This window comes from Pan troglodytes, chromosome 1 (assembly GCF_028858775.2).
Source record: "Pan troglodytes isolate AG18354 chromosome 1, NHGRI_mPanTro3-v2.0_pri, whole genome shotgun sequence".
In the NCBI taxonomy this organism is placed as follows: Eukaryota; Metazoa; Chordata; class Mammalia; order Primates; family Hominidae; genus Pan; species Pan troglodytes.
The window spans coordinates 42,978,528-43,002,134 of record NC_072398.2 but is presented as its reverse complement, the minus strand read 5'-3'; the positions used below and the strand labels follow the sequence as shown (position 1 = coordinate 43,002,134).

The 23,607-nt window shown below is 42.6% G+C and overlaps 1 protein-coding gene across 2 annotated transcripts; it reads left to right on the top strand.

Annotated features, from left to right (window-relative positions):
- Positions 1-2,595: 2,595 nt before the first annotated feature.
- RHEX (regulator of hemoglobinization and erythroid cell expansion) lies at positions 2,596-22,028 on the top strand. 2 transcript variants are annotated; one of them, XM_001163216.5, is made up of 6 exons: positions 2,596-2,846; positions 16,943-17,049; positions 17,291-17,391; positions 18,863-19,006; positions 20,350-20,411; positions 20,965-22,028. In XM_001163216.5, the coding sequence occupies exons 2-6, from the start codon at positions 17,039-17,041 to the stop codon at positions 21,163-21,165; spliced, it is 519 nt and encodes a 172-aa protein (XP_001163216.2). In that variant the 5' UTR covers positions 2,596-2,846; positions 16,943-17,038; the 3' UTR covers positions 21,166-22,028. The 2 variants fall into 2 exon arrangements, with proteins under 2 accessions (XP_001163216.2, XP_009439640.2); XM_009441365.3 differs by lacking the exon at positions 16,943-17,049.
- The last annotated feature ends 1,579 nt before the right edge of the window (positions 22,029-23,607 follow it).

Genomic DNA, 23,607 nt, shown 5'->3' with positions numbered 1-23,607 from the left:
CCTTCTTTTTGAAATAGGGCATCACTGTGTCACCCAGGCTGGAGTGCAGTGGCGTGATCATGGCCCACTGCAATCTCTGCCTCTGGCACTCAAACGATTTTTTCACCTCAGCCTCCCAAGTAGCTGGGACTACAGGCGCATGCCACCACATCCAGCTAATTTTTTGTACATACGCACACACACACACACACACACACAGACACATATACAACATAGCAAAACCTCGTCTCTATATGTATGTTGCCCAGGCTGGTCTCAAACTCCTGGGCTCAAGCTATCTGTCTGCCTTGGCCTTCCAAAGTGCTGGAACTATAGGCTGAAGAGTCTTTTGGAGCAAATCATCTTCTCATCATCAGCAAGTGTTTGCATGTAGTAGGGAGTGGACACGATGCATGTATACACCATGCATATGTAACACAGCACCTTAATTCACTCATTTATCCATGCTACAAACATGTATCGAGTACATACTAGGTACAGGCACAATCCCGGCTGGTGGGGTTGCAGAGAACAAGACAGACTTCAATAATTCTGACTTTGCTAATTAAAGCAGAGTTGTGGATGACATGTAATACACAAAACCATGAGATTTTAGAGCAGAAAGGATGCTGGAAATGATCTAATAAAAAATTCTTACAATGAGATATAAGAAAAATGTAGTCCAGAGAGGATAAATGCCTCAGATTTTTAGGTCATTGAAGTTCAAGTCAAGTGGATTTTCTACTAAACTCTGGTGCGTCTTATAAAGATAGAAGCATATTGCTGCAACGCAGTCCTAGCAAGAGTGTGCACAGAAGTGTAGCTTAAATAAAGGAATCATTATCTCTGATACGTGATAAAAATGCCTCATCATTGTCCTTAATCAACTGAGGATCTCTAAAATGACACTGAAATATGTGTGTTCAAAGATCTTTAACAATCCTATGATCTTGTAAATCTTGGAGTAGCATCATGGAAGGTTCTGGTCCGAGAGTGGTCCACACAGAGGCTAGAGCTGTATGAATGTTGCGCGACATTGGATGCTGCCATATCTACACTGGGTTCCTGTGAATGGATAATAGAAATAGCAGGCCAAGCATCTTGGCATGATCCCCACAGTTAGCTGTAGCTTGAATTGATTACTTAGTGTCCATGGCTGAGTCAGGAGCAGAGCGAAGTGTGTATTGACACTGGCAGGGCAAACCTAGAGCAGGTGGAGAGCCCAGTTAGGAAATCACTCCACATGGCTCCCAGTGTTCTGCTTTCCTCAAATCTTGAGTAATAAAGGGGCTTCATGTTTTTAACATGAACTGTGCAAAGGGAAGCAAACTGCAGCAATAGACGTAGTTCCACAGTGAGCTGTGATACATCAACGGGTCATAAAACACTGAAAGGGACTCAGCCCACGGGGTGGCTTTCTGACTTGCATTTAGAGAATAAAAATGTTAATAGCGGCTGGGCGCTGTGGCTCACGCTTGTAATCCCAGTACTTTGGGAGGCTGAGGCGGGTGGATCACGATGTCAGGAGTTTGAGACCAGCTCCTGACCAGCATGATGAAACCCTGTCTCTACTAAAAATACAAAAATTAGCCAGGTGTGGTGGCACTCACCTGTAATGTCAGCTACTCAGGAGGCTGAGGCAGGAGAATCGCTTGAACCCGGGAGGTGGAGGTTGCAGTGGGCTGAGGTCGCACCATGGCACTCCAGCCTGGGCAACAGAGAGAGACTCCGTCTCAAAAAAAAAAAAAAATGTTAATAGCTACCATCTGTTGTTCACTACAGAAAGGACATTCTGTTAAGTGCTTCGCTTACTTACTTATATTATTTAACCTTAAACAACCTTATGAGATTTAAAAAATATCAGATATTTATTATTAACCCAATTTTACAGATGAAAAAACTGACAATCAGAGAGGTTGAGTAACTTTTCCCAAGTCACCCAGTTGCCAAGTAGTGGAACCAGGATTGAAACCTGACTATATCTAACTCAGAAGCTATTACTCAAGTTGCACCAGGCAATTTGTTCACAGCAAGGGATTGACATCATAGAGGCCTACAAATCTGTTTTCTTTGTCTGTTTTATATCTGGGTCATTTTATCCTCCTCCCATTCTTCTTTCCTCTTAAGTTTCTATTTTGGGATTTTAGGCCCTCCAAAGAGCCTGAAATCAGCCTTCCTTCCCTTCCTGCTGTTATCCCACAAACTGTAACAGCCATTTTTGGTTGGCCTCATTTGATGCTTAATGACAAAGAAGTTGTCCTCAAAAATTTATTCTTATCTATTGCCCAACGTCCCCTACTCACTTAATCTTTGAATACATCACATATAGATTCACAGATGAGCTAGGTTGGAAAGGATCTTTGCTAATATCTAGAGACCTACTTCTTCATTTTACAGAGGAAGAACATGAGTCCCTTTAGGGAAAAACAAATTGTCTGAGCTCATGTGGCACATTGGTGCCAGAGCTGGGACTTGATCTTAGGCCTCTTAACTCCTCCTTTAGTGCTCTTTCCACTCTACCTGGCTGCGTGTGTATTTGTGGTATCTAAATGTGTGCCACAGGGAGAGAAAGAGATTACTAATCTCCTCCATCTACACAAACTGTCTGTACCAGGGAGCTGGGCAGAGCATGGCCAAAAGAGACAGGAGGCATTATCTCTCCCTTCACCCTGCTGTACTCAACGAGCGAGATTGCTATCTTCTGAGTGGCAGTGCTCCCGCCTTGTTGGAAATGTTGAAACACTTGTGACTGACCTCCAGTGACACAGAAGCTTCTGGGTAGGGGCTGGAGAAGGGTCGGGGAGATATTTCCGTTAGGACATCGCTGAAACACAGACTGGGATCAGATTGTGCTCATAGTCCTAAGGGTAAGTACTGTCTGTGGAGACAGGATTTTAAATTAGTTTGAAGTGTGCATTTGTTTGCGAGCATATATGTGTAGAAGTTTTAGAGAGGATTCTCTGTTTATGTGCTGAGATTCCAGGGTGCGGAATTCCACTTGCAATCAGCTTACAGTGAGCCTAAGATTACACTTTATGGACATGAATTTCTTGTGCCTGAGACCTGACATCTGTCTACACTAGCAACAGCAGCCATTGGGGCTTCAGCCAGAAGGTACATGGATTTTGGGTCCAGCAAAAACTGGTTCCAAATCCTCACTCTGCTAAACTTTTGTGAGCCTCAGTTTCCTCATCTGTAAAATGGGCATAAAACACCCACCTTACAGGGTTGCTACATGGATTCAGACAATGTACATTTAGTGCCAGTACAGGCTCCACCAATAACAGCTATGAAGTTTCCTTTTTAAGTCAAATGGGAACCAGATCTCACAGAATATCTTCCCCCATAAACATCCTATAGGAATGTTTTCCCTGAGAAAACACTCTGAGCAGCAAAGGACTAGTATGTGTGGAGGGAAGAGAGCCAGCCTGGGAGTTTTAAAATTTTATGAATAGAGGTCAGAGAATGTGCACCATGAAAGAAAAAAGCCATGCGAGCATCTGGACAAGGAAAAGCTAATAACAGCACAAAACAGAAACAGTCGACCCTTATATAGAGCTTACTATCTGCCGAGGACTGTTCAAAGAATTTTACACAGATTGGCCCATTTATTCCTCACAACCCTAAAGACGTAAGTGCTACTAACAGCCTTATTTTCCAGTTGAAGAAACTGAGGCGCCAAGGTGTTAAGGGACTTGACTGAATCAGTGAAAGAAAACTCTTCTGGAGAATTTCATTACAGAAGAGTTAGATCAGGCTTTTCTCCATCTCTCCAACCTGGGAGGGGCTCAGACAATGCGGTGCTGGGAAGCATGTATCAGGTACTCAAGGAAGACTTGTTGATTGGCTGATCCTGCTTCTCGTTCTGTGTGTTGACCTATTTTGTGAGCTTTGGCAAACTACCCAATTAAATGCCTTGAGTAGGATCTGTTACATAATTGGTGGCACACAACGCAAAATGAAAATCTGGGGTCCGTTACTCAAAAATTATTATGAATTTAAAGATGACAGCCACAAAGCATCAGGCCAATCATGGGGTCCTTGTGAGCACAGGGCCCTACTAGTCTGCACGGGTTGCAAGTCCATGAAGCCAGCACTGGCCCTGAATCCTGACGAGGAGGCAGGAATGGTACTGGAAGTTTCCATGGTCTCATGTAGCCCTCCTAATAATTCTGAGTTCCCCCCCACCCCCGGGTTGGAGAGATGGAGAAAGGCCTGGTCTAACTCTTCTGTGCTAAAGTTCTCCAGAAGAGTTTTCTTTCACTGAATCAGTCAAGTCCCTTAACACCTTGCTGCCTCAGTTTCTTCAACTGGAAAATAAGTCAAATAAAGAGACATTTGACTGCCCGATTGAAAGAGGAGAAAAGCGAAACTCTGAGACATTAAGTGGCTCCCCCAAGGTTAAACATTTATTATATGCAAATTGATTTAATAGCAATGTGTACAGAGTGTTACACATTGAAATGCTTTTTCCATCCCTATCCCTGCCGTGTCTCTACGTACTGTGCTGTGAATTGCGGAGTGTAATATATGCAGTCCCAGCCAACAAGATGCATAATCTATAGAGGGTGCATAATCTGTAGAAGGTGTCTAGTTTCCCTAAAATTTAGCAGGCCAATCGATGAAACAGAATAATTTGACCCCTTCTAATTCATCTGGAGCTTTGTGGGAACTAGCAAAATGAATCCATGAATACTGCTTGAGTAGCTTGCAACTTTTTGTGTTCTTGCTGATTTAGTCTTGGAACTAAGTTGCATCCACATTGCATTCATCTCTAGTAGTTCCTTGCAAAACTGCTTTCCCCAAAATTACTAATTAGAAACTCTGGATGACTTGCTTTCCTGCTAGAAATTGGCAGTGCTTGCACCTAGAAATAAATGTGACTGGAGGTGTGGTTTATCTAGTTGAGGCTCAAAGTTGCTCTTTCTCACTTTTGAATCTCACTTTTTAGTCCATTTCAGAAAAATTCTAAAATAACAAAATGTCAGAACTGAATTGATTTAGCCCACTCCTCTCATTTTATAGACAGGGGAACTGAGGCTCAGGGAGAGGAAATAATGTGCCCAAGGAATGTATAAAGTTGTTGAACTGGAATGTTCATCTAGGTTCTCATGCCATATTCCAGATGAGCCCTAGCCTCATAACCACCTGGGGTGAGGACCCTGACATGGTGACCAGAGCCAAAGAGAATCCAGGAAAGATTTCTCTGATATGAGAATGAAGGTGATCCTGTAACCCTCTGTTGTCCTTTTCCCCATGATATTTGGCACACTCCATCCCTCCCTTCCCTCAGCCTGGCGTTTTGACCTTCTCTATTCCCTGGTGAGTGACTCATTGAGTCATAGGAACAGGCATTGTTTAGGACCAGGGACGTTGCAGGACCCCGTGGTTTCGTACATTGTGTTGCTCTCACCTGAAAATCATGAGTGGGCCCAGTGTTCTTACAAGGCCTTATGGAAATGGGTGTGTTTATAAATTTAAGATAATTTTGAGTTGGAATGTTCTGGTCCAAGGATCATCCCCTGGTACCTATATATGCCAGGCTCTCTACTGAGCATTTTCCTGTTTTTTTTTTCCATTTTCTGAAGAATGGGGTCTCACTATGTTGTCCAGGCTTGTCTCAAGCTCCTGAGCTCAAGCCAACCTCCCACCCCTGCCTTTCTAATTGCTGTGATTACAGGTGTGAGCCACCACGCCCGGCCAGCATTTTCAATACTGAATGCAATGTGGTGAAGGCTCTGGCCTCAAACCACCTGTGTCTGAATTATGTCCCCTCCACGGGGGATTACAACCTGGTTTTCTCATATGTAAAATTGGGAGAACAATAGTATCTACCTCATAAGGTTGTTATTCTGAGGATTAAATAAGATAATTGATGCAAAATGTTTTTTATGATATGGCACATACATGGTTAACACAAGACATGTGTGAGTTAAAAACATGAAACAGGCTGGGCACGGTGGCTCACACCTGTAATCCCAGCACTTTGGGAGGCTGAGACAGAAGGATTGCTTGAGCCCAGGAGTTTGAGAACAGCCTGGACAACATGGCAAGATCCTGTCTCTCAAAAATTAAAAAATTAGCCAGGCATGGTGGTATGCACCTGTGGTCCCAACTACTCGGGAGGCTGAGGCAGGAGGATTGCTTGAGCCCAGAAGGTCGAGGCTGCAGCGAGCCGTGCTTGCACCACTGGACACTCCAGCCTGGGCAACAGAGCAAGACCCTGTCTAAAGAAAAGAAAAACCCACAAAACAGATGTCATCCCCATTTTACAGATATAACCCTGAAGCTGGAAAAGTAAAGCAACTCACAGCTAGGAAGGCCATAGCTGATGTCCTAAACACAATCTATTTGGCCACTGAGTCTCTACACCTGACCATTTGCCTATACTCGCTTGTGTGGTCGCTTTGCAGTATACTCAGCTGTTTCCACATTATGCTATTTACATGTGGTCAAATATAAATCCAACTTTGTTAGAAGACAATCAATTCCACTAAAGCTGTCCCCAAAGCCAGGGTTGGCAAGACAACTTTAGCTAGATTGCTCTTCTCCCCTCCTTCCATCCATCCGTTGCCTGTCCTTCAAATAATTCCCTCTCAGTGACTCTTCCCTGAACATTCTATCTCTTGGGGATCTCTTTTTCCTCTGAAATATAATGTATTATTGATACCACTCCTTCTGACAACTCATTATTCTTCACCTGCGGCATCTCTTCTGCTTTTTGACTTTTCACATATTAATGTCTTGATTTTCCAAGTGCAAATGAACTCTTGAAAGTACAAATGGCCTTTTCTCCTTCACACCATCAAGAGTATTTCACACAGGACCATGTGCATGGACCACTCGATAAATATTTGATTGATTGAAATTCAGACATTTAGGTGATCATCTCAATGTTCTATTAACATGGTGAGATATAATTTATTTAGATAAATTTGGTGTCATGCTGATTTAAGGCACTCAGAAAATCTAGGCTTATTTCAATGTCTGAAAACTTTTTTGGCTATAGTTAATAACAACGTATTGTATTCTTGAAAACTGCTGAGAGAGTAGATTTCAAATGTTCTCACTACAGAAAATGATAAACATGTGAGGTTATGTAGCTGTCAATTCATTTGATTTAGCCATTCCACAATGTATACTTATTTCAAAACATGTTGTACACAATAAATATGGATAATTTTCACCAATTAAAAAAATAGGCCGGGTGCAGCGGCTCATGCCTATAATCCTAGCACTTTGAGAGGCTGAGGAGGATCACTTGAGCCAGGAGTTCAAGGTTGCAGTGAGCTTTGATCCTACCACTGCACTCCAGCCAATTAGGAAAAATTTTTAATTTATTTTTTATTAACTAATTAAACAATAAAAAATAAATATTTTTCTTAATTGGAAAAAATGCATGTTAATTGCAGAAAACTTTGAAAATGACAGAAAGTATAACAAATGAAATAAAACATCCTCAATCCCAATACCTGGTTTTGTTAACACTTACATGTATCTTCTTTCATTCCCTCCATATGAATAAAGTACATTTAAATAACATCCTAAACTTATTTTCTATAGATTCATATTTATGAATAAATCTATATTTGATAAACAAAATTATTGTTAATGAAATATTCTGGACCGCGTGCAGTGGCTCACACCTGTAATCCCAGCACTTTGGGAGATTGAGGTGGGTGGATCACTTGAGGCCAGGAGTTCGAGACCAGCCTGGCCAAAATGGTGAAATGCTGTCTCTACTAAAAATACAAAAATTAGCCAGGCATGGTGCTGCACACCTGTAATCCCAGCTACTCGGGAGGCTGAGGCAGTAGAATTGCTTGAACCTGGGAGGCGGAGGTCGCAGTGAGCCAAGATTGCGCCACTGCACTCCAGCCTGGACGACAGAGTGAGACTCCGTCTCAAAAAACAAACAAATGAAAGAAATATTCTGGATTTGGGGAGCTGACACATGAATTGGGTGCGTTATTACTGAACTAATATGATGAGAAAGAAGTTTAATGACCCAGAGTTTTCTCTCTTTATAAATTTTCATTCTTTTTATGTTCACTTTTTTTTTTTGAGACAGGGTCTCACGTTGTCGCCCAGGCTGGAGTACAGTGGTGCAACCACGGCTCATGTAGCCTTGATCTCCCAGGCTCAAGTGATCCTCCTGCTTCAGCCTCCCAAGTATCTGGGAGTACAGGTGCACTCCACCAGGCCCAGCTAATTTTGTAACCCATCTCCTGTTTCCCCCAAGAATACTTTTGTCTCTTACCCTCATGTAACATCATATACATTTCTGCTACATGATGATTAGAGACAAGTTCTATTTAGAAATAACTCCCAAGAATGGTTTTTATATTTTATTTTCATATTGAAAATGAGTCAGATTTGCTTCAGCCTCAAAGAGAATTAGTTGTACTTTTTTTTTTTTCTAAATAGAAAATGGGTTAAAACATTTTTTGTAGAGATGGGGATCTCACTATGTTGCCCAGGCTGGTCTCAAACTCCTGGACTCAAGCGATCCTCCCACCTTTGCCTCCCAAAGTGCTGGGATTACAGGTATGAGCCACCACGCCCAGCCTTATGTTCACTTTTTACAAAATTGTGATTATATTTTATGTAGCTAAATACAATTGCATTGTATATTTTCGTAGAACAGATTTCTTTCTCCAGATGAGTTCTTCCTAAATGTAATTTTAAACGGCCATATGGTCTTCCATTCAAAGCCTCAATCCTCATTTCTTCAGTTTTTGTTTTTTTCTTTAGATTGCTTCCCATTTTTCACTTTTATAATGACGCTGTACAGAGCTCTTTTGCATAATAGCTTTGGTCTGTTCTGGATTGTTTGTAAATTGTCTGCTCTACACTCTTTACCCATTTGCTGTTTGGGGGCCCTAGTGTTTTTCTTAAAAATTTATATAAACCAAAGATGCAAAATCTTTAAAATAGTGGTTTGCCATACTAGTTTCAGTTTTTTTTTTCTGTTTGCCTTTAAATTGTGTTAACATGTGAAGTTCTAATAGTTTAAAGCCAAATCTATTTTTCATGTATTTCTTTGTGATTTCTTCCATTGCATATAAACTGAGAAAGTTTTCTCTCATCTGGGGATTTAACAAATATTATTAAATATAGTAATATTCAATCCTAATTTCTTCTAATTTTAATGGCTCGATTTTAAAATATTTACCTCCTTAATCCGTTTGGAATTCATTTTGCTATCTAGGGTCTGGATCTAAGTTATTTTCTTTTCCCTTACAGGTAGCTAACCCATTGTCTTGTGGGCAACATTTGTTAAATAATGATTTCCTTTCCTCCACTTGCTTTGTGAACTACTCTTATAACATTTATTGTACACACAGGCATATTTTTTCAAGTCTACACTTCTCTTAAAAAGTGGTAGTCAGAAATCTACCTTACCACAATTCCTTTTTTTTTCTTTCTTTCTTTTTTTTTTTTTTTTGAGACAGAGTCTCACTCTATCCCCCAGTCTGGAGTGCTGTGGCACAATCTCGGCTCACTGCAATCTCATCTTCTAGGTTCAAGCGATTCTCCTGCCTCAGCCTCCAGAGTTGCTGGGATTACAGGTGCCCACCACCTCACCCAGCTAATTTTTGTATTGTTTTAATAGAGACAGGTTTCACCATCTTGGCCAGGCTGGTCTCGAACCCTTGACCTCAGGTGATCCACCCTCCTTGGCCTCCCAAAGTGCTGGGATTACAGGTGTGAGCCACTGCGCCTGGCCCACAATTCCTTTTCAAATTGCAATTTCCACGCTTTTTGATTGTTCTTATGTTTTCCCAGATACATTTTAGAGTAACCTCAAGTTATAAAAAACTCACCATAATTTCTATTAGAATTATATTAGGCCAATAAATTAACTTCAAAAGTGATTTTTAAGTGTTACAGCTTCTCAACCTGAAATAGCATCTTTTTATGAGTTTAAGTCTTTCATGTCTCTCAATAAATTTTTATTATTTTCTTCAAAATAATTTTCTTATAATTAATATTATTTTTAGATATTTCTATTGTTGTAGTTGCTAAATCTCATGGTATTTTTCCCCATTTTATTTTATGTCTGTTGCTAGTATAATAGTAAGAATAGCTGGTAATTTTAGAATATTTATTATATCTACAGGACTTTACTGAGCAATCTCATTAATTCCTCTAGTTTTGCAATGAATTCTTTTGGATTTCTAGGTGTAAAATCATATATTTTGCAAGTAAGAATGAATTTGGCTTCTCCTTGCCCAAAACTGTACTTTCATTTTGTTAATGTAGCAGCTGACAGCTCAGGCTCCAGCACCAGCCTGCCTGAGCACAAAGGCTGATGAACTGTTTTTGTCATCTTGAGCATATTAGGTAGCCTTTCTGTGTCTTAGTTTTGTCCTCTGTTAATTAAAAAATAATAATAGTATCTACCTCCTGGGGTGGTTGTGAGAATTGGATGAGTTAATGTACATAAAAGTGTCTGCCACATAAAACATGCTCAGTAAATATTCAATAACCTTATTATTATTAGAGATGGGAGGAACTTTCCATTTCCAGAAATTATAACTTCTAGTACTCATTTCAGATAAGGGTTGCAGCATACACCCTTGCTCTCAAATAGCTGCAAAATAATTTACCATTTTGTCAGATACTGATTATTGGTGCAGTAATCAATACTGCACCGACTTATTATTCTTTACTATAGTAAGAAAAAATCCTCATACTTTTATTAACTTCAAAAATCAGTAATAAGTATTCAGTTTATCCAGTACATTTTGGCACTTTACCAAGATCATAATTTTAAAAATTTGCTCTATCAATATTGTATTTGTATTATATAAAAGACAGCTTCCTGACATGATTGGGATTTAGGATTTTGAGTCAGTTGGTTTGGGAAACATGAGTCTTCCAGCTGGCAACGCGGCAAAGTTTTCAATCTTCCTAAGCCTTAGTTTCCTCATCTATGAAGTAGTGGTAATGTCTATTTTTGTAGAGTGAGAGGATTAAAGCACATGGAAAATACTCAATGTTTGTTTCCATCTTTGTAATAATCAATTTCCTCAACATTCTGGGCTAACTTCTTGATATTACCATATATATATACCTCCATATTCATAAATGAGATGAACCCAAGAGTTTCTGTCTTCCTGTGCCCTGTATTGGCTTGTAGAGTAATAATTATGTGTTCCTTAAAAGTTTGAAACTCCTCATTTGTCAAACCATCTGGACAGGTATTGAGGAGGTAAGTCTGATAATGCTTCTAATTTATTTATTTATTTATTTCTCTTTCTTTCTCTCTCTCTCTTTCTCTCTCTTTCTTTCTTTCTTTTCTTTCTTTTCTTTTTAATAGAGATGGGGTCTTGCCTTGTTGCCCAGGCTGATCTCCAACTCCTGGGCTCAAGCTATTCAACTGCCTCAGCCTCCCAAAGTGCTAGGATTACAAGTGTGAGCCACTGGGCTCAGCCAATGCTTTTAATTTCTAAATAATAATAGCTTGCATTCATTGGATGCTTAGTACTATGTGCCAAAAGTTCTAATAACTATTTCACATAGCTCATCTAATTTCATCCTCAGAAGTAGTTATCATTTATATTTGTCTTATCTAGTCCCGAAATTAGTTACTGTTCCCATCTTACATATTAAAAGACTGAGGCTTTGAGAGGTTAAATAGCCAGGCCAAGCTCATGCAGAGAATGAGCTGGGATTTGAACCCAAGCAGTCTGACTCCAGGTTCTTTGTCTTTAGTGGCTAGATAGCATGCTGCTTCCTAAACTTATTTCTTGTTATTTTGGTTTGGTTTTGGTCTAAGCTTTCCGTGCCATATGGAATCAATTTTGTTAATTTATACTTTTCTAGGAAACTATCCATTTTACTGAGATTTCGTCAAAAAAAATTTTGTAGTCTAACTTTTCTTAAAACCTCTTCTTTTTTTTGGTACCCCATTTTTGTTGAAAAATGTTAATCCCTTCTGTTTCTGAGATTAATAGTCCCTATATTATTAATTTGGTTTATTTGTGTTTCCTCCTTTTCTTGATTATTGGAAACTGCATATTAAACTGGGAGAGAAAGTCTAGCAATGTGGAGGAGGCTGGATGTTACAAAGTGGAAATAAAGATTTTTTTATTTTTAAATTTTCCATTTCCATCCAGCTTTGCTTTCTTTTCGCCTTACTTCACCCCAGCCTTTAAAGAGCAGGATGCTCGGGGCTGAAAAGAGCCTTAGGAGTACTTTGCCAAGCTCCCTAATTCACCAGGGCCTAGAGGGGACATCTCCCTGTCCAAAGTCACACCGTTAGCAAGTGACAGAGCCAGGAGAAGGCAGGCCCTAGCTCCCTTCTTTCCCCTTCTTTTGTTCTCCCTTCTTTTTGTTCTCTTTCCATTATACCTTAGCTAATGTTAAAAACAACAAATTAATGGAGACAGCAAAGAAAGTTTACAGCTACTTCATTTGAAAAGATTAATAAAGTCAGTTGACAATGTTGATTATAATTACTTTGATCCATATGATTTTTCTTTTTTTTTTTTTTCCTTTTCAGACAGAGTCTTGCTCTGTCACACAGGCTGGAGTGCAGTGGCGTGATCTCAGCTCACTGCAACCTCCGCTTCCTGGGTTCAAGCAATTCTCTGCCTCAACCTCTCCAGTAGCTGGGATTACAGGTGCCTGCCACCATGCCCGGCTAATTTTTGTATTTTTAGTAGAGACGGGGTTTCACCATCTTGGCCAGGCTGGTCTTGAACTCCCGACCTCATGATCCACCCACCTCGGCCTCCCAAAGTGCTGGGATTACAGGTGTGAGCTACTGCACCTAGCCTAATCCATATGATTTTTCATAGAAATCATCTTCTATTGTAATCTTGTTTTAAACCGTTCTTTCTAGAATAAACCTATCCAAAGAAAGCATGGTGTATGGCAGGAAAGTGGGCATCTTTTTATTCTCCCCCTGATATTACGCTGTACCTATTGGAAAGGCCATGAGAAAGCTCCTGTATCAGTGGAGGAGGGAAACTTAATAAAATGGAATCCAGCCTTAACTCAAGTCTGAAGCAAACAAAATAAATGCTCTTAGCACTGGGACGAAGTAGGGTTTTTTTTGGTCGGGGGAGGAGGGACAGGGTTTTACTCTGTCACCCAGGCTCTTCTCAAACTCCTGGTCTCAAGTGATTCTTCCACCTCGCTCTCCCAAAGTGCTGAGATTACAAGCATGAGCCACCGTGCCCAGCCTAAAGTTTGGTTTTGAGGTGCCTGGCAGGGCACTACATTAGTGTGGGGTCTGGATGTCAAAATTCAGCACAATGGAAGAGGACAGAACCGTCCCTACCTCGAGGATGGAATGAGGCACACCAAACCCTCACACAGTCCATGCGCTTTTTCACAACATAATTACCTTAAATTGCCCATTTCCCGGTTATTTGGTGTGTGTGTGTGTGTGTGTGTGTGTGTGTGTGTGTATGTCACGTGCACGCGCAAATGAGCAGATGTCTCTGCTGATTGTCTGATCAGCAGTCTGCAATTGGACTCCAAGGAACAACCTGCTCATTGTGGTTAGGGGCCATTAGCCACTTAAATAATGACATCTGTCATAATTTTCATACCTTGGATCTTATCTCCAAACTGTACTCAAAACAAATGCCTAAGTTTTCTAAAATAGACCAATCCAATTTTAATAGTTCTAGTCACCATCGTGGTGGAGGATTTTAGGGTTGAATAATACCTAATAATTACTGAGTGCCTCGTATATGCCTGGAATTGTATAAAGGTCTTTACAAACAGCATAAATCACTGAGCTCATGCAAGAACTCTGTGAAGTAGGAAACTATTATTCTTCTCACTTTATAGATACTGAAATTATTAAACTGAGACACTGAATTCAATAATTAACATCTAGAAGGGAACTGAACTGAAATTAGTATTTAAGAATGTTGGACGTCCATACTATTTACTGTTTTCATTTGGATGAGCTGCTGTGTGTCATTTGGCTAGTAAGGGAGACAGGGTCTTACTCTGTCACCGGGCTCTTCTCAAACTCCCGGCCTCGGTGATCCTTCCACCTTGCTATCCCAAAGTATATGCTCTGAGTATATGCTCAGAATATATTAAAATGTGGAAGATGGTGTAGGCAATCTAGTTTTGTATAAAGGGCCAAAATAAGGCATTAATCTTAAAATAATGGAACATATATCAAATTCAGTGATTCTCAACTAGGAGCAAACCCTCCTACCTCAGGGGGCTTTGGAAATGTGTGGGGTCATTTGGGGTCCCTTTGGCCATTACACTGGCCTGTTACACTGGGGGGCTTCCAGGAGGCTCCACAACCTGCTGTCTGCAAGACAATTTTAGACAATAAGGACTTGTCTGGCTCCAAATGTCAGATACTACTGAGAAACACTGATCAAGGGCAATGGTAGGAATTCGAAATGATACTGTAAAACTCAAAGGTGGCAAACTCAAATGCCTTTAGGGATTAGTCAGGAAGTGAAGAAATCATGTCCCATTTTAGGGGCATACAAATTCAAATCACTAAAGCACTTCATCAGACAAAAATTAGGTGTCAAATGTGGCCTGTGGATCGCCCGGTTGGAGCCTTTTAATGGAGGTTTTTTCTGACCAAAAAAACATGTTTATGATATATTAAGAGGGAAAAAAAAGCTAACAATCTGTATGATTCCATGTTTTAAAGACATTGTCTCTGTGTACATACATTATTTGCATATATGCATGCACTTATATTCATGAAAATATTTAGAAAATTTTCTGGAAGGATATGGAATAAGATTTGGGGTAATTTTGGCTGGGCGCGGTGGCTCACGCCTGTAATCCCAGCACTTTGGGAGGCCAAGGCGGGTGGATCACCTGAGGTTGGGAGTTCGAGACCAGCCTGACCAACATGGAGAAACCCTGTCTCTACTGAAAATACAAAATTAGCAGGGCATGGTGGTGCATACCTGAAATCCCAGCTACTTGGGAGGCTGAGGCAGGAGAATCGCTTGAACCTGGGAGGTGGAGGTTGCAGTGAGCCGAGATCGTGTCATTGTACTCCAGCCTGGGCAACAAGGCAAAACTCCATCTCAAAAAAAAAGATTTGGGGTAATTTTTTTTTTTTGATACAGGATCTCACTCTGTCACCCAGACTGGAGTGCAGTGGCATGATCATGGCTCACTGCAGCCTCAACCTGGACTTGGGTGATCCTCCCACCTCAGCCTCCTGAGTAGCTGAGACTATAGGCACGTGCCAGGCACACCTAGCTAATTTTTTTGTATGTTTTTAGAGATGGGGTCTTGCTATGTTACCCGGGCTGGTCTTGACCTCCTGGACTCAAACAATCCACCTGCATCGGCCTCCCAAAGCGCTGGGGTTATAGGTATGAGCCACTGTGTCCGGCTCAATTTGGGGCGATTTTCTAAAATGCGTTGCTTATTCATATTTTTAATTCTTTGACTACAAATGTCTACTAGTTGTGTAATTTTAAATAAATAAAGTAGAAGAGGAGCCTTAAAAAATAAAAGCTTTGAGTGTAGTATTGGAAGACAGCCCAGGCAACCTACTGGCCAACCCCCTCAAGGGGAGAATCATGTCTGTGATTAAGGACAAATGAGATATTCAATATTAGACAATCGATACTAAAGCACCAGAATTCCTTTAAAAATGGAACATTGTTGTTTTCTCAAACACACTGGTCTAGCTTCTAGCCCCCTTCCACAATTTTCATTTCTTTCATGACACAATAAATCTCTTCTGGTAAAGTCCAGTCTTCCTTGTGCAGCTGCCCTGGCAGGGGTCTTGAGGAACCCCAGATGAGGCTTGAGAAATCAGCATCTGTACTGAAATTTATCTTAGGGGGGCTTATCCAAAATTAGACAAGAGCAGGACATTTTCAAGACAGCTCTGCCCCTTTTTCAATCAAGTCACCAAATCCTTCAGGAAATCCCTGTCTTGCTTTATTGCAATCATGTTTGTGTTTTCTTTCCAGTGTGTTGGCTCTACACTTTTTATTTTTTATTTTGTGCACAAGTCCCCTGTTTTTTTGTTGTTTTTGTTTTGTTTTGTTTTGTTTTTTTGAGACAGGGTCTTGCTCTGTAACCCAGGCTGGAATGCAGTAGCACCATCTCAGTTCACTGAAGTCTTGACCTCCTGGGATCAAGCAATCCTTCCACCTCAGCCTCCTAAGTAGCTGGGACCACAGGCACATGCCACCATGCTGGGCTAATTTTTATATTTTTAGTAAAGACGAGGTTTCGCCATATTGCCCAGGCTGGTCATGAACTCCTAGGCTCAAGTGATCTGCCCACCTCAGCCTCCAAAAGTGCTGGGATTATGGGGGCAAGCCATCCTACCTGGCCCAAGTCACTTTTGACTGAGCTTTCATTGTGGAGTTTGCTGATCATTGGGCAATATCGGATTTTTCTATCCGTTTGTCTGAGGAGGTGAGAGACAGGTAATTTCCTGGAGTCTTTTCTCGCTCGCTGTCTGGGTCAGTCCCCAGGGTCCCTCCCTCCTGCCTCCCTGCAGCCCTCCTTACCAGCAACTAAGTCACAGCTGTCCTACAGAAAGAATCCATAAGCCCTGCTGCTAACAAAGTGACCTGTGGCGCTTCTTGGCACTGGATGCATGGACGAATGGAGAGAGGGCTCCAGCACAAACAGGAAGGGGAATTCTCCAATCTAGAACATTGCTGCTTTTCACTCCCCACCTACCCCTTTCACATGCTGAATCTATACCAAATAAGGAACTCATATCTGGATTCTGAATCCACTTTTATAAACGAAACTAAACAGAAATCTCTGGGAGTGAAAATGTTAAGTGCACTTTACTCATCAAGGTTCTTTAGGAGAAGTGTCTAGAATGTATCATGTAGGAAAGTGGGGACTGAAGCAAGTATGATGAATAAACTGGGCATGTGTCACAATTGATCCTCAAGTAGCTGAGTTTGCCCAAGGGAAATTTGTATAAAGAGCCCTGGAGTCCTGACCAGCTCCTTACCTCTTGCAGATCTCCAGCACCCTGCCGGTGGCACTACTGAGAGACGAGGTGCCAGGGTGGTTCCTGAAAGTGCCTGAGCCCCAACTTATCAGCAAGGAGCTCATCATGCTGACAGAGTGAGTGGGCCCAACAAGAGCAGGAGCAAGGTTCCCACCAAGCTAACTGGTGTAGCTGGCTTCCAAGCACACATAGCACCCTTCCTGGCTGCCCCAGCCTTATTGTCCAGAGAGGCAAAGGGACCTACCCTGGGACACGCAGCAATGCCAGATGTCTGCCTCCAGCTAGGACAGGGATAGGTTTGCAATTGTATTCACATCCTTGCAATCTCTGACTCTGCCCCTTTTTCTTTCCCAACAGAGTCATGGAGGTCTGGCATGGCTTAGTGATCGCGGCGGTGTCCCTCTTCCTGCAGGCCTGCTTCCTCACCGCCATCAACTACCTGCTCAGCAGGCACATGGGTAACTGGCTCAGCATCCTCTTCCCTCCTAGTCACTCTCAGAGACCATTCTCGAGCCTCCAGCAGGACAAGACCCCGTTGGAGTTCCCAAACGTCACTCAAAAACCTACCAGAGGACCCACCGGCCAAATTCCTTCCCACCGCTCCCCCTCCCCCCAATAACTGTATCTGGGTAATCCCCACTCTGACCTCACCTTTTAACCAACTACTTCTGGCTGGAAGTGGCCATCCACATCCGTCTACTACCCAGACCTTCTGCCTAGACACAGCTTTTGCAATGCCTTCGAGGAAGTGCTCGTGTAACCTGGTCTAATTAATTTTCTTCATCCCTGTTAAAGGACTGAATATGAAGAAATGTCCTTGAATTACAACAGAAGGAAATATGGTTGGACTTAGAGATTAGTTTAAATTCTTGAACTGATAAACAACAGAAGGTAGTGAAGCTCGGTCCTGGAAAGGCATTTCAATTAGGGAAAATAAAACAATGCTGCTTTGGTTGTGCTAAGAGAAAGGACGGGGCAAGATGATGTTTTGAGGGTCTTTCTAGTTAAGTCTACCTTCATTCATTCATTTGTTCATTCATTCATTCAGCAGATATTTCTTGAGCATCTAAGACACTCTCTGGGCCTAGGCTACACAACAGGGAACAAAACAAAAATTCCTACCCTCGGAATCTTTCATTCCATGTGACAACAAACAAGACAAACAAGTAAAACATGTATATGCTAGATTATGGTAAGTGCTAGGGAGGAAAAATGGAGCAAGGGAGTTGATACAGCTTGGTGGATGGCTGGCATCCCCAAAAGGCTAACCTTTGAGTATAAACTTGCAGGGAGTGAGGCGTGAACTCTACCTGCAGAGGCCTGAAGGAGGAACGTGTTAGGCACATGCTAGCAAGAGCAAAGAGGCCGGGCAACTGGAGCAGGCAGAGAGAAGCAGGAGAAAGCCAGAGAGGAAGGAGGAGTGAGGCCTCGGAGGCTGGGACTTGGCTTTTTCCAAGTGAGGCGTGGAACCATGGCAGGGTTTTGAGCACAGCAGTGCTGAGGTTTGAAGGGATCTTTCTGGAAGGTTTGCTTTACTGAGGGCAGTGTTCAACAGGCACTGATTCAAGAGCCGACGTGCCTAACCCAGGCAGCTTCCACTTTTTTTTTTTTGAGATGGAGTCTCACTCTGTCCCCCAGGCTTGAGTGCAGTGGCACAGTCTCAGCTCGCTGCAACCTCTGCCTCCCAGGTTCAAGCAATTCTCTTGCCTCAGCCTCCCTAATATCTGACATTACCGGCACGCATCACCATGCCCAGCTAATTTTTGTATTTTTAGTAGAGACGGGGTTTCACCATGTTGACCAGGCTGGTCTCGAACTTCTGACCTCAAGTGATCCATTCACCTCAGCCTCCCAAATTGCTGGGATTACAGGCATGAGCTACTGCGCCTGGCCAGCTTCCACTTTTGATCCCTGCCCTCTCCCTTCCAGCCCACAAGAGTGAACAGACACTGAAAGCGGCCAGTCTCCAGGTTCCCAGGCCCAGCCCTGGCCACCATCATCCACCTGCTGTCAAAGAGATGAAGGAGACTCAGACAGAGAGAGACATCCCAATGTCTGATTCCCTTTACAGGCGTGAGTAAGGGGTTGGAGGGAGAACTTGTCTAGGGACTAACTTTGTGCTCTCTGGACACCCAGGACCTCCCTGCAGCAACCCCATGGGCCCAAACCTCTAGCCTGAGGATTCCTCACAGCCACATCAGGACAGCCTTGCCAGCCTACTTTTTTTCAGAAAGGTGTTTTATTCTATTTCGTGGGGAAGATCATTCTGAGATCATTCTGAGTTTGTGTGGGTCTAAGTTCTTTCCCGGGTTTAGTCGTGTGCAAATGATTGCAGGCGGCTTGGGAAGTGTCCCTGCTCTTTGTAAAGCCATGGCATCTTTTCTTCAGATTGATCAGCCAATGGTGGAGTTAAAATTTCACCTGCCTCTGCCTGCCTCCACCGTGGCTGCTGCTATGTCAGTGTTATTGGCTGGCTCTGTAGCTGGCTCCTCCACAGTCCCTAGAGGGACCCTTCTTCACGGTCTTAGATCTGCATGGGTATCTGAGTGTGTAAATGTGAATCTTGCTGCTGGTTCAAATCTATATCACCCTCTTGCAAGTGAGCCAATAGGTCACTATTCACAGTGGAAGTGGCTGCTTTGGCAACAAGGCAACTCCCTGATAGGGGCTCACTCACCAGAGATTGCACTTCTTCCACTGGTTTGTCTCTTGATTGGTTTGAATTTGCTCTGTCCTGATTTTATCTTTTCAGTTGAGACGTGGCCTCAGTGCCTGCCTGTGGGGACCTGAGGGTGCTGCTCATATGCATGTTTCAACAGAACTGGAGAGGCACTGGCCTTACCCTAACCCCTGGCCCCAAAGCTTCACCAGAGCCTGGCTAGAATCAGAGATTGTTTAGCTGGCAGGGACCTCAGAGACTCTTGTTCAACCCTCTTGTCTTGGGGGTGACGAAAACCAGGGCACAAAAAGAGATGTGATCTGCCTAGATTTAGTGACAGCTTTGGACTAGAAGGTGTAACTTCTGAGGCCAGAGCTGTTTGCATTGGGTCACATTGTCCCAGCATGTTCCTCCTGACTTTTCTTTCTAGAAGACAGCCCTTTCCAAGCACAGTCAACCTAGTGTATTTTTTAACATTAGTTTTAGATGGAGTTGAATGAAGCAGCAGTGCCTGGCCTCTTGGACATGTCCCTGCCTGTTTTTGGAGACTTTCTCTCCCCCTACTCTTCCCCTATTCTGTTTCTCCTTCTTCCTCTTTTGGGGTCTCTGTATCTCTCTTCCCTACCCCCCCTTTTTGTTGCTGGCTCTGCCTCTGTCTTTATCTGATAATAAGACAATTCTCCCTTCCATTGTCTCTATCCTCTCTTAACACCCTCTGGCTTGCTTTGGAAGAGGAACCGTTTCTATTTCTCCCCAGATGACAGCGACACACCCTCAGATAGCTTGGATAGCTCCTGCAGTTCGCCTCCTGCCTGCCAGGTAATGGATGTGCCTAGTGATCTCAGACAAACATATGCAGTCTGGGGATCCCTGCTGTAAAACGCTGAAAACTCAGGTTACCCCAGCTATGGAGTAGGAGCAAGAAAAGAGGGTTTCTTGAGTCATCACAGCATCCTCAGGTGAGGGGGGTCAGGCTTCCACCCATAACCCATATCCGCATGGATCACCCAAACAAAGTGGGTCTGAACAGACTGTAAAAATGAAAGTGCTAATGGGAAACCCTCTTCTCCCCATACCCCAGTTGTTGGGCTCAAGTCTGCTCTGAGTCCTGATCTCACTTGAATTGAGTCTCAGCATCTTCCTGTTGCCTCCACCTGCTCGTCTGTAATCCCATTCCCTGCAGACAGGTGGAACAAAGTCACTGGTAATCTTCCTCATTGCCCTGGACTGCTCTCAGACACAGCTACTTGGACCCAGATCTTCCCCACCAAGCCATGGGCGAAACTCTTTGAGTAAGAGTTCAGTCCTGGGGTCTTATTTCCTCCAAACGTGGTAGGGATCTTGACTCACATGTCTCTGCTTTTCTCCTAAGGCCACGGAGGATGTGGATTACACACAAGTCGTCTTTTCGGACCCTGGAGAACTAAAAAATGACTCCCCCCTGGACTATGAGAACATAAAGGAAATCACAGATTATGTCAATGTCAATCCAGAAAGACACAAGCCCAGTTTCTGGTATTTTGTCAACCCTGCTCTGTCTGAGCCAGCGGAATATGATCAAGTGGCCATGTGAATTCCAAATATTTTTAATGAGGTCCAGTTCTCTATGGATTCTTACATTTAATTTGTAGGGAAACGCCATTTTTCCCCCTTAAACAAGGCATGGGGCTCACAAGTCTATGGAGACAGGCCAAAAAGAATGTGGAGAAGAAAACTGATAAATACACAGAGGTCCTCAAGACCCATGGACTCCTGGTCTGTACCCAAAAAAGGCTGTTCATTCCTCAAAAACAAAAACAAGGCTTGGGTGGGAAAACAGGCCAATGCCCCGGCAAGAAAGGTTCAGATCAGATGTTAGGAAGAACTTTCAGGTAAAGTATGAGAACCATGGAGTCCATCAGCAGAGATAGTAGTGAAATCTCTCCCCAGGGAAAATTTTAAAAAGGTTGAATCAGCTGTTGTAGAGTTCTATTTGGCAATCTCATGGTTAAATGACTTCCCTTTGAGCTCTTTAATTATTGGCAATAAACAACTTCTTTAAAAGTTTTAAATAAAATAGCAACCACCACCAGTTCCTCTTTTCCTGTTGCCTAACCCTGCAGTTTTCCTTGTTTTCAGTGATGTGTTTTGCTGAGTAATCCTCCTCTGTCCTCAGAACTTTAAATAGTGCATTTACAAAGCCTACCATCAATCAACCTTTGAATCTGCTGTTTCTTATAAGCCAAAGATGACAAATGGAATTTTGGTAAATATCAACCAGCATCATAATCTCTTATTCCAAGAAAAATCTCCCAAAGCTCAATCTAATAAAATTCAAGATTCATTCCTGGTGTTTTTAAAAAAACAATTAGGAATACAGGGACACTTCCTAGTTCAATTAAGAATGATTTATCTCAAATCAGGAGATTACATGATATTTAACTGTAAGCTCCTAGACACAGTCCTATTAAGTCAGAAACAAAGTAAGAATGTCCACAAGCCTGCCATTTCCTTTGTTATCTAACATTGTTCTAGAAGTTCTAATCAGTTGATAAAACAGTTAACAAAAACAAGAACTATGAAAAATTGGAGCCAGGCACGGTGGTGCACGCCTGTAATCCCAGCACTTTGGGAGGCTGAAGCAGGTGGATCACTTGAGGTTAGGAGTTCGAGACCAAACTGGCCAATGCGGTGAAACCCCATCTCTACTAAAAATACAAAAATTTGCTGGGCGTGCTGGTTGGCACCTGTAATCCCAGCTACTTGGGAGGCTGAGGCAGGAGAATCACTTGAACCCGGGAGTTGGAGGCTGAGTGAGCCAAGATCATGGCACTGCACTCCAGCCCGGGTGACAGAGCAAGACTCTGTCTCAAAAAAAAAAAAAAAAAAAAAAATAGAAATGAGGAAAAATTTGTCATCCTTTTCAGATATCCTAGCCCTAGAAAACCAGAGAATTAAAATGCTTTAAAATTGATAACATGAGTAACCAGTGACTAGAGAAATATTTTTCTCCAACAGCTAATTTGACATGAAGTAAAAAGAAATTTTGCTCATAATAGCTAAACAAACACGCCCCCAAAATTGAAACCCTAGGTTTACTCCTAGCCAAATTCAAACCCAAGATCAGTGGCATTCAGGTTTTAGACACCTGAGGTTTATTAACTGTGCTCCATTTGCTGGCTGTGGATGACCCTCCCAGCCCTGGTGCTGAGAGCATCAGGCAGGCTTTCCTCCTCCTGAGTTCTTCCTCCCCAAGATGATCTAAGGGGATGATTCTGGTTTGGGTTTCTGGGGTTGGAAAATGTTGCTGGTTTGTTTGTCCCTTCACCTTTTAGCTACCACTGTCGTTCCTCTCCTTACAAAGCTTTTCTTAATGGGGTACAACAGAGTCTACTGATTAGACAGGCAGAATGAGGAATAAATACCAAAAATAATAACAGCAACATTGTCCCATCAAGAAGTGAAACTCTATTTCTTATTGATTTCTTCTATTTATTATTTATCTAATTATTTACTTTTAGAGACAGGGTCTCTGTCACTCAAACTGGAGTGCAGGAGTATGATCATGACTCAGTGTAACCTTCAAATTCCTGGGTTCAAGTGATCCTTTTGCCAAAGACTCTCAAGTAGCTGGGACTACAGGTGCATGCCATGATGCCTAGTTAATTTTAAAAATTGTTTTGTAGAGAGGGTTTCACTATGTTGCCCAGGCTGCTCTTGAACTCCTGACCTCAAGAGATCCTCCTACCTCAGCATCCCGAAGCACTGGGATTACAGGCATGAACCACTGCACCCGGCCTGATCTCTTAAAAAAAGGGGGAAAAAATGCCAGGCGCGGTGGCTCACGCCTATAATTCCAGTACTTTGGGAGGCCAAGGCGGTTGGATCATTTCAGGTCAGGAGTTCGAGACCAGCCTGGTCAACATGGTGAAACCCCGCCTCTACTAAAAATATAAAAATTAGCCTGTTGTGGTGGTGCACGCCTGTAATCCCAGCTACTCAGGAGACCGAGGCAGGAGAATGGCTTAAACCGGGA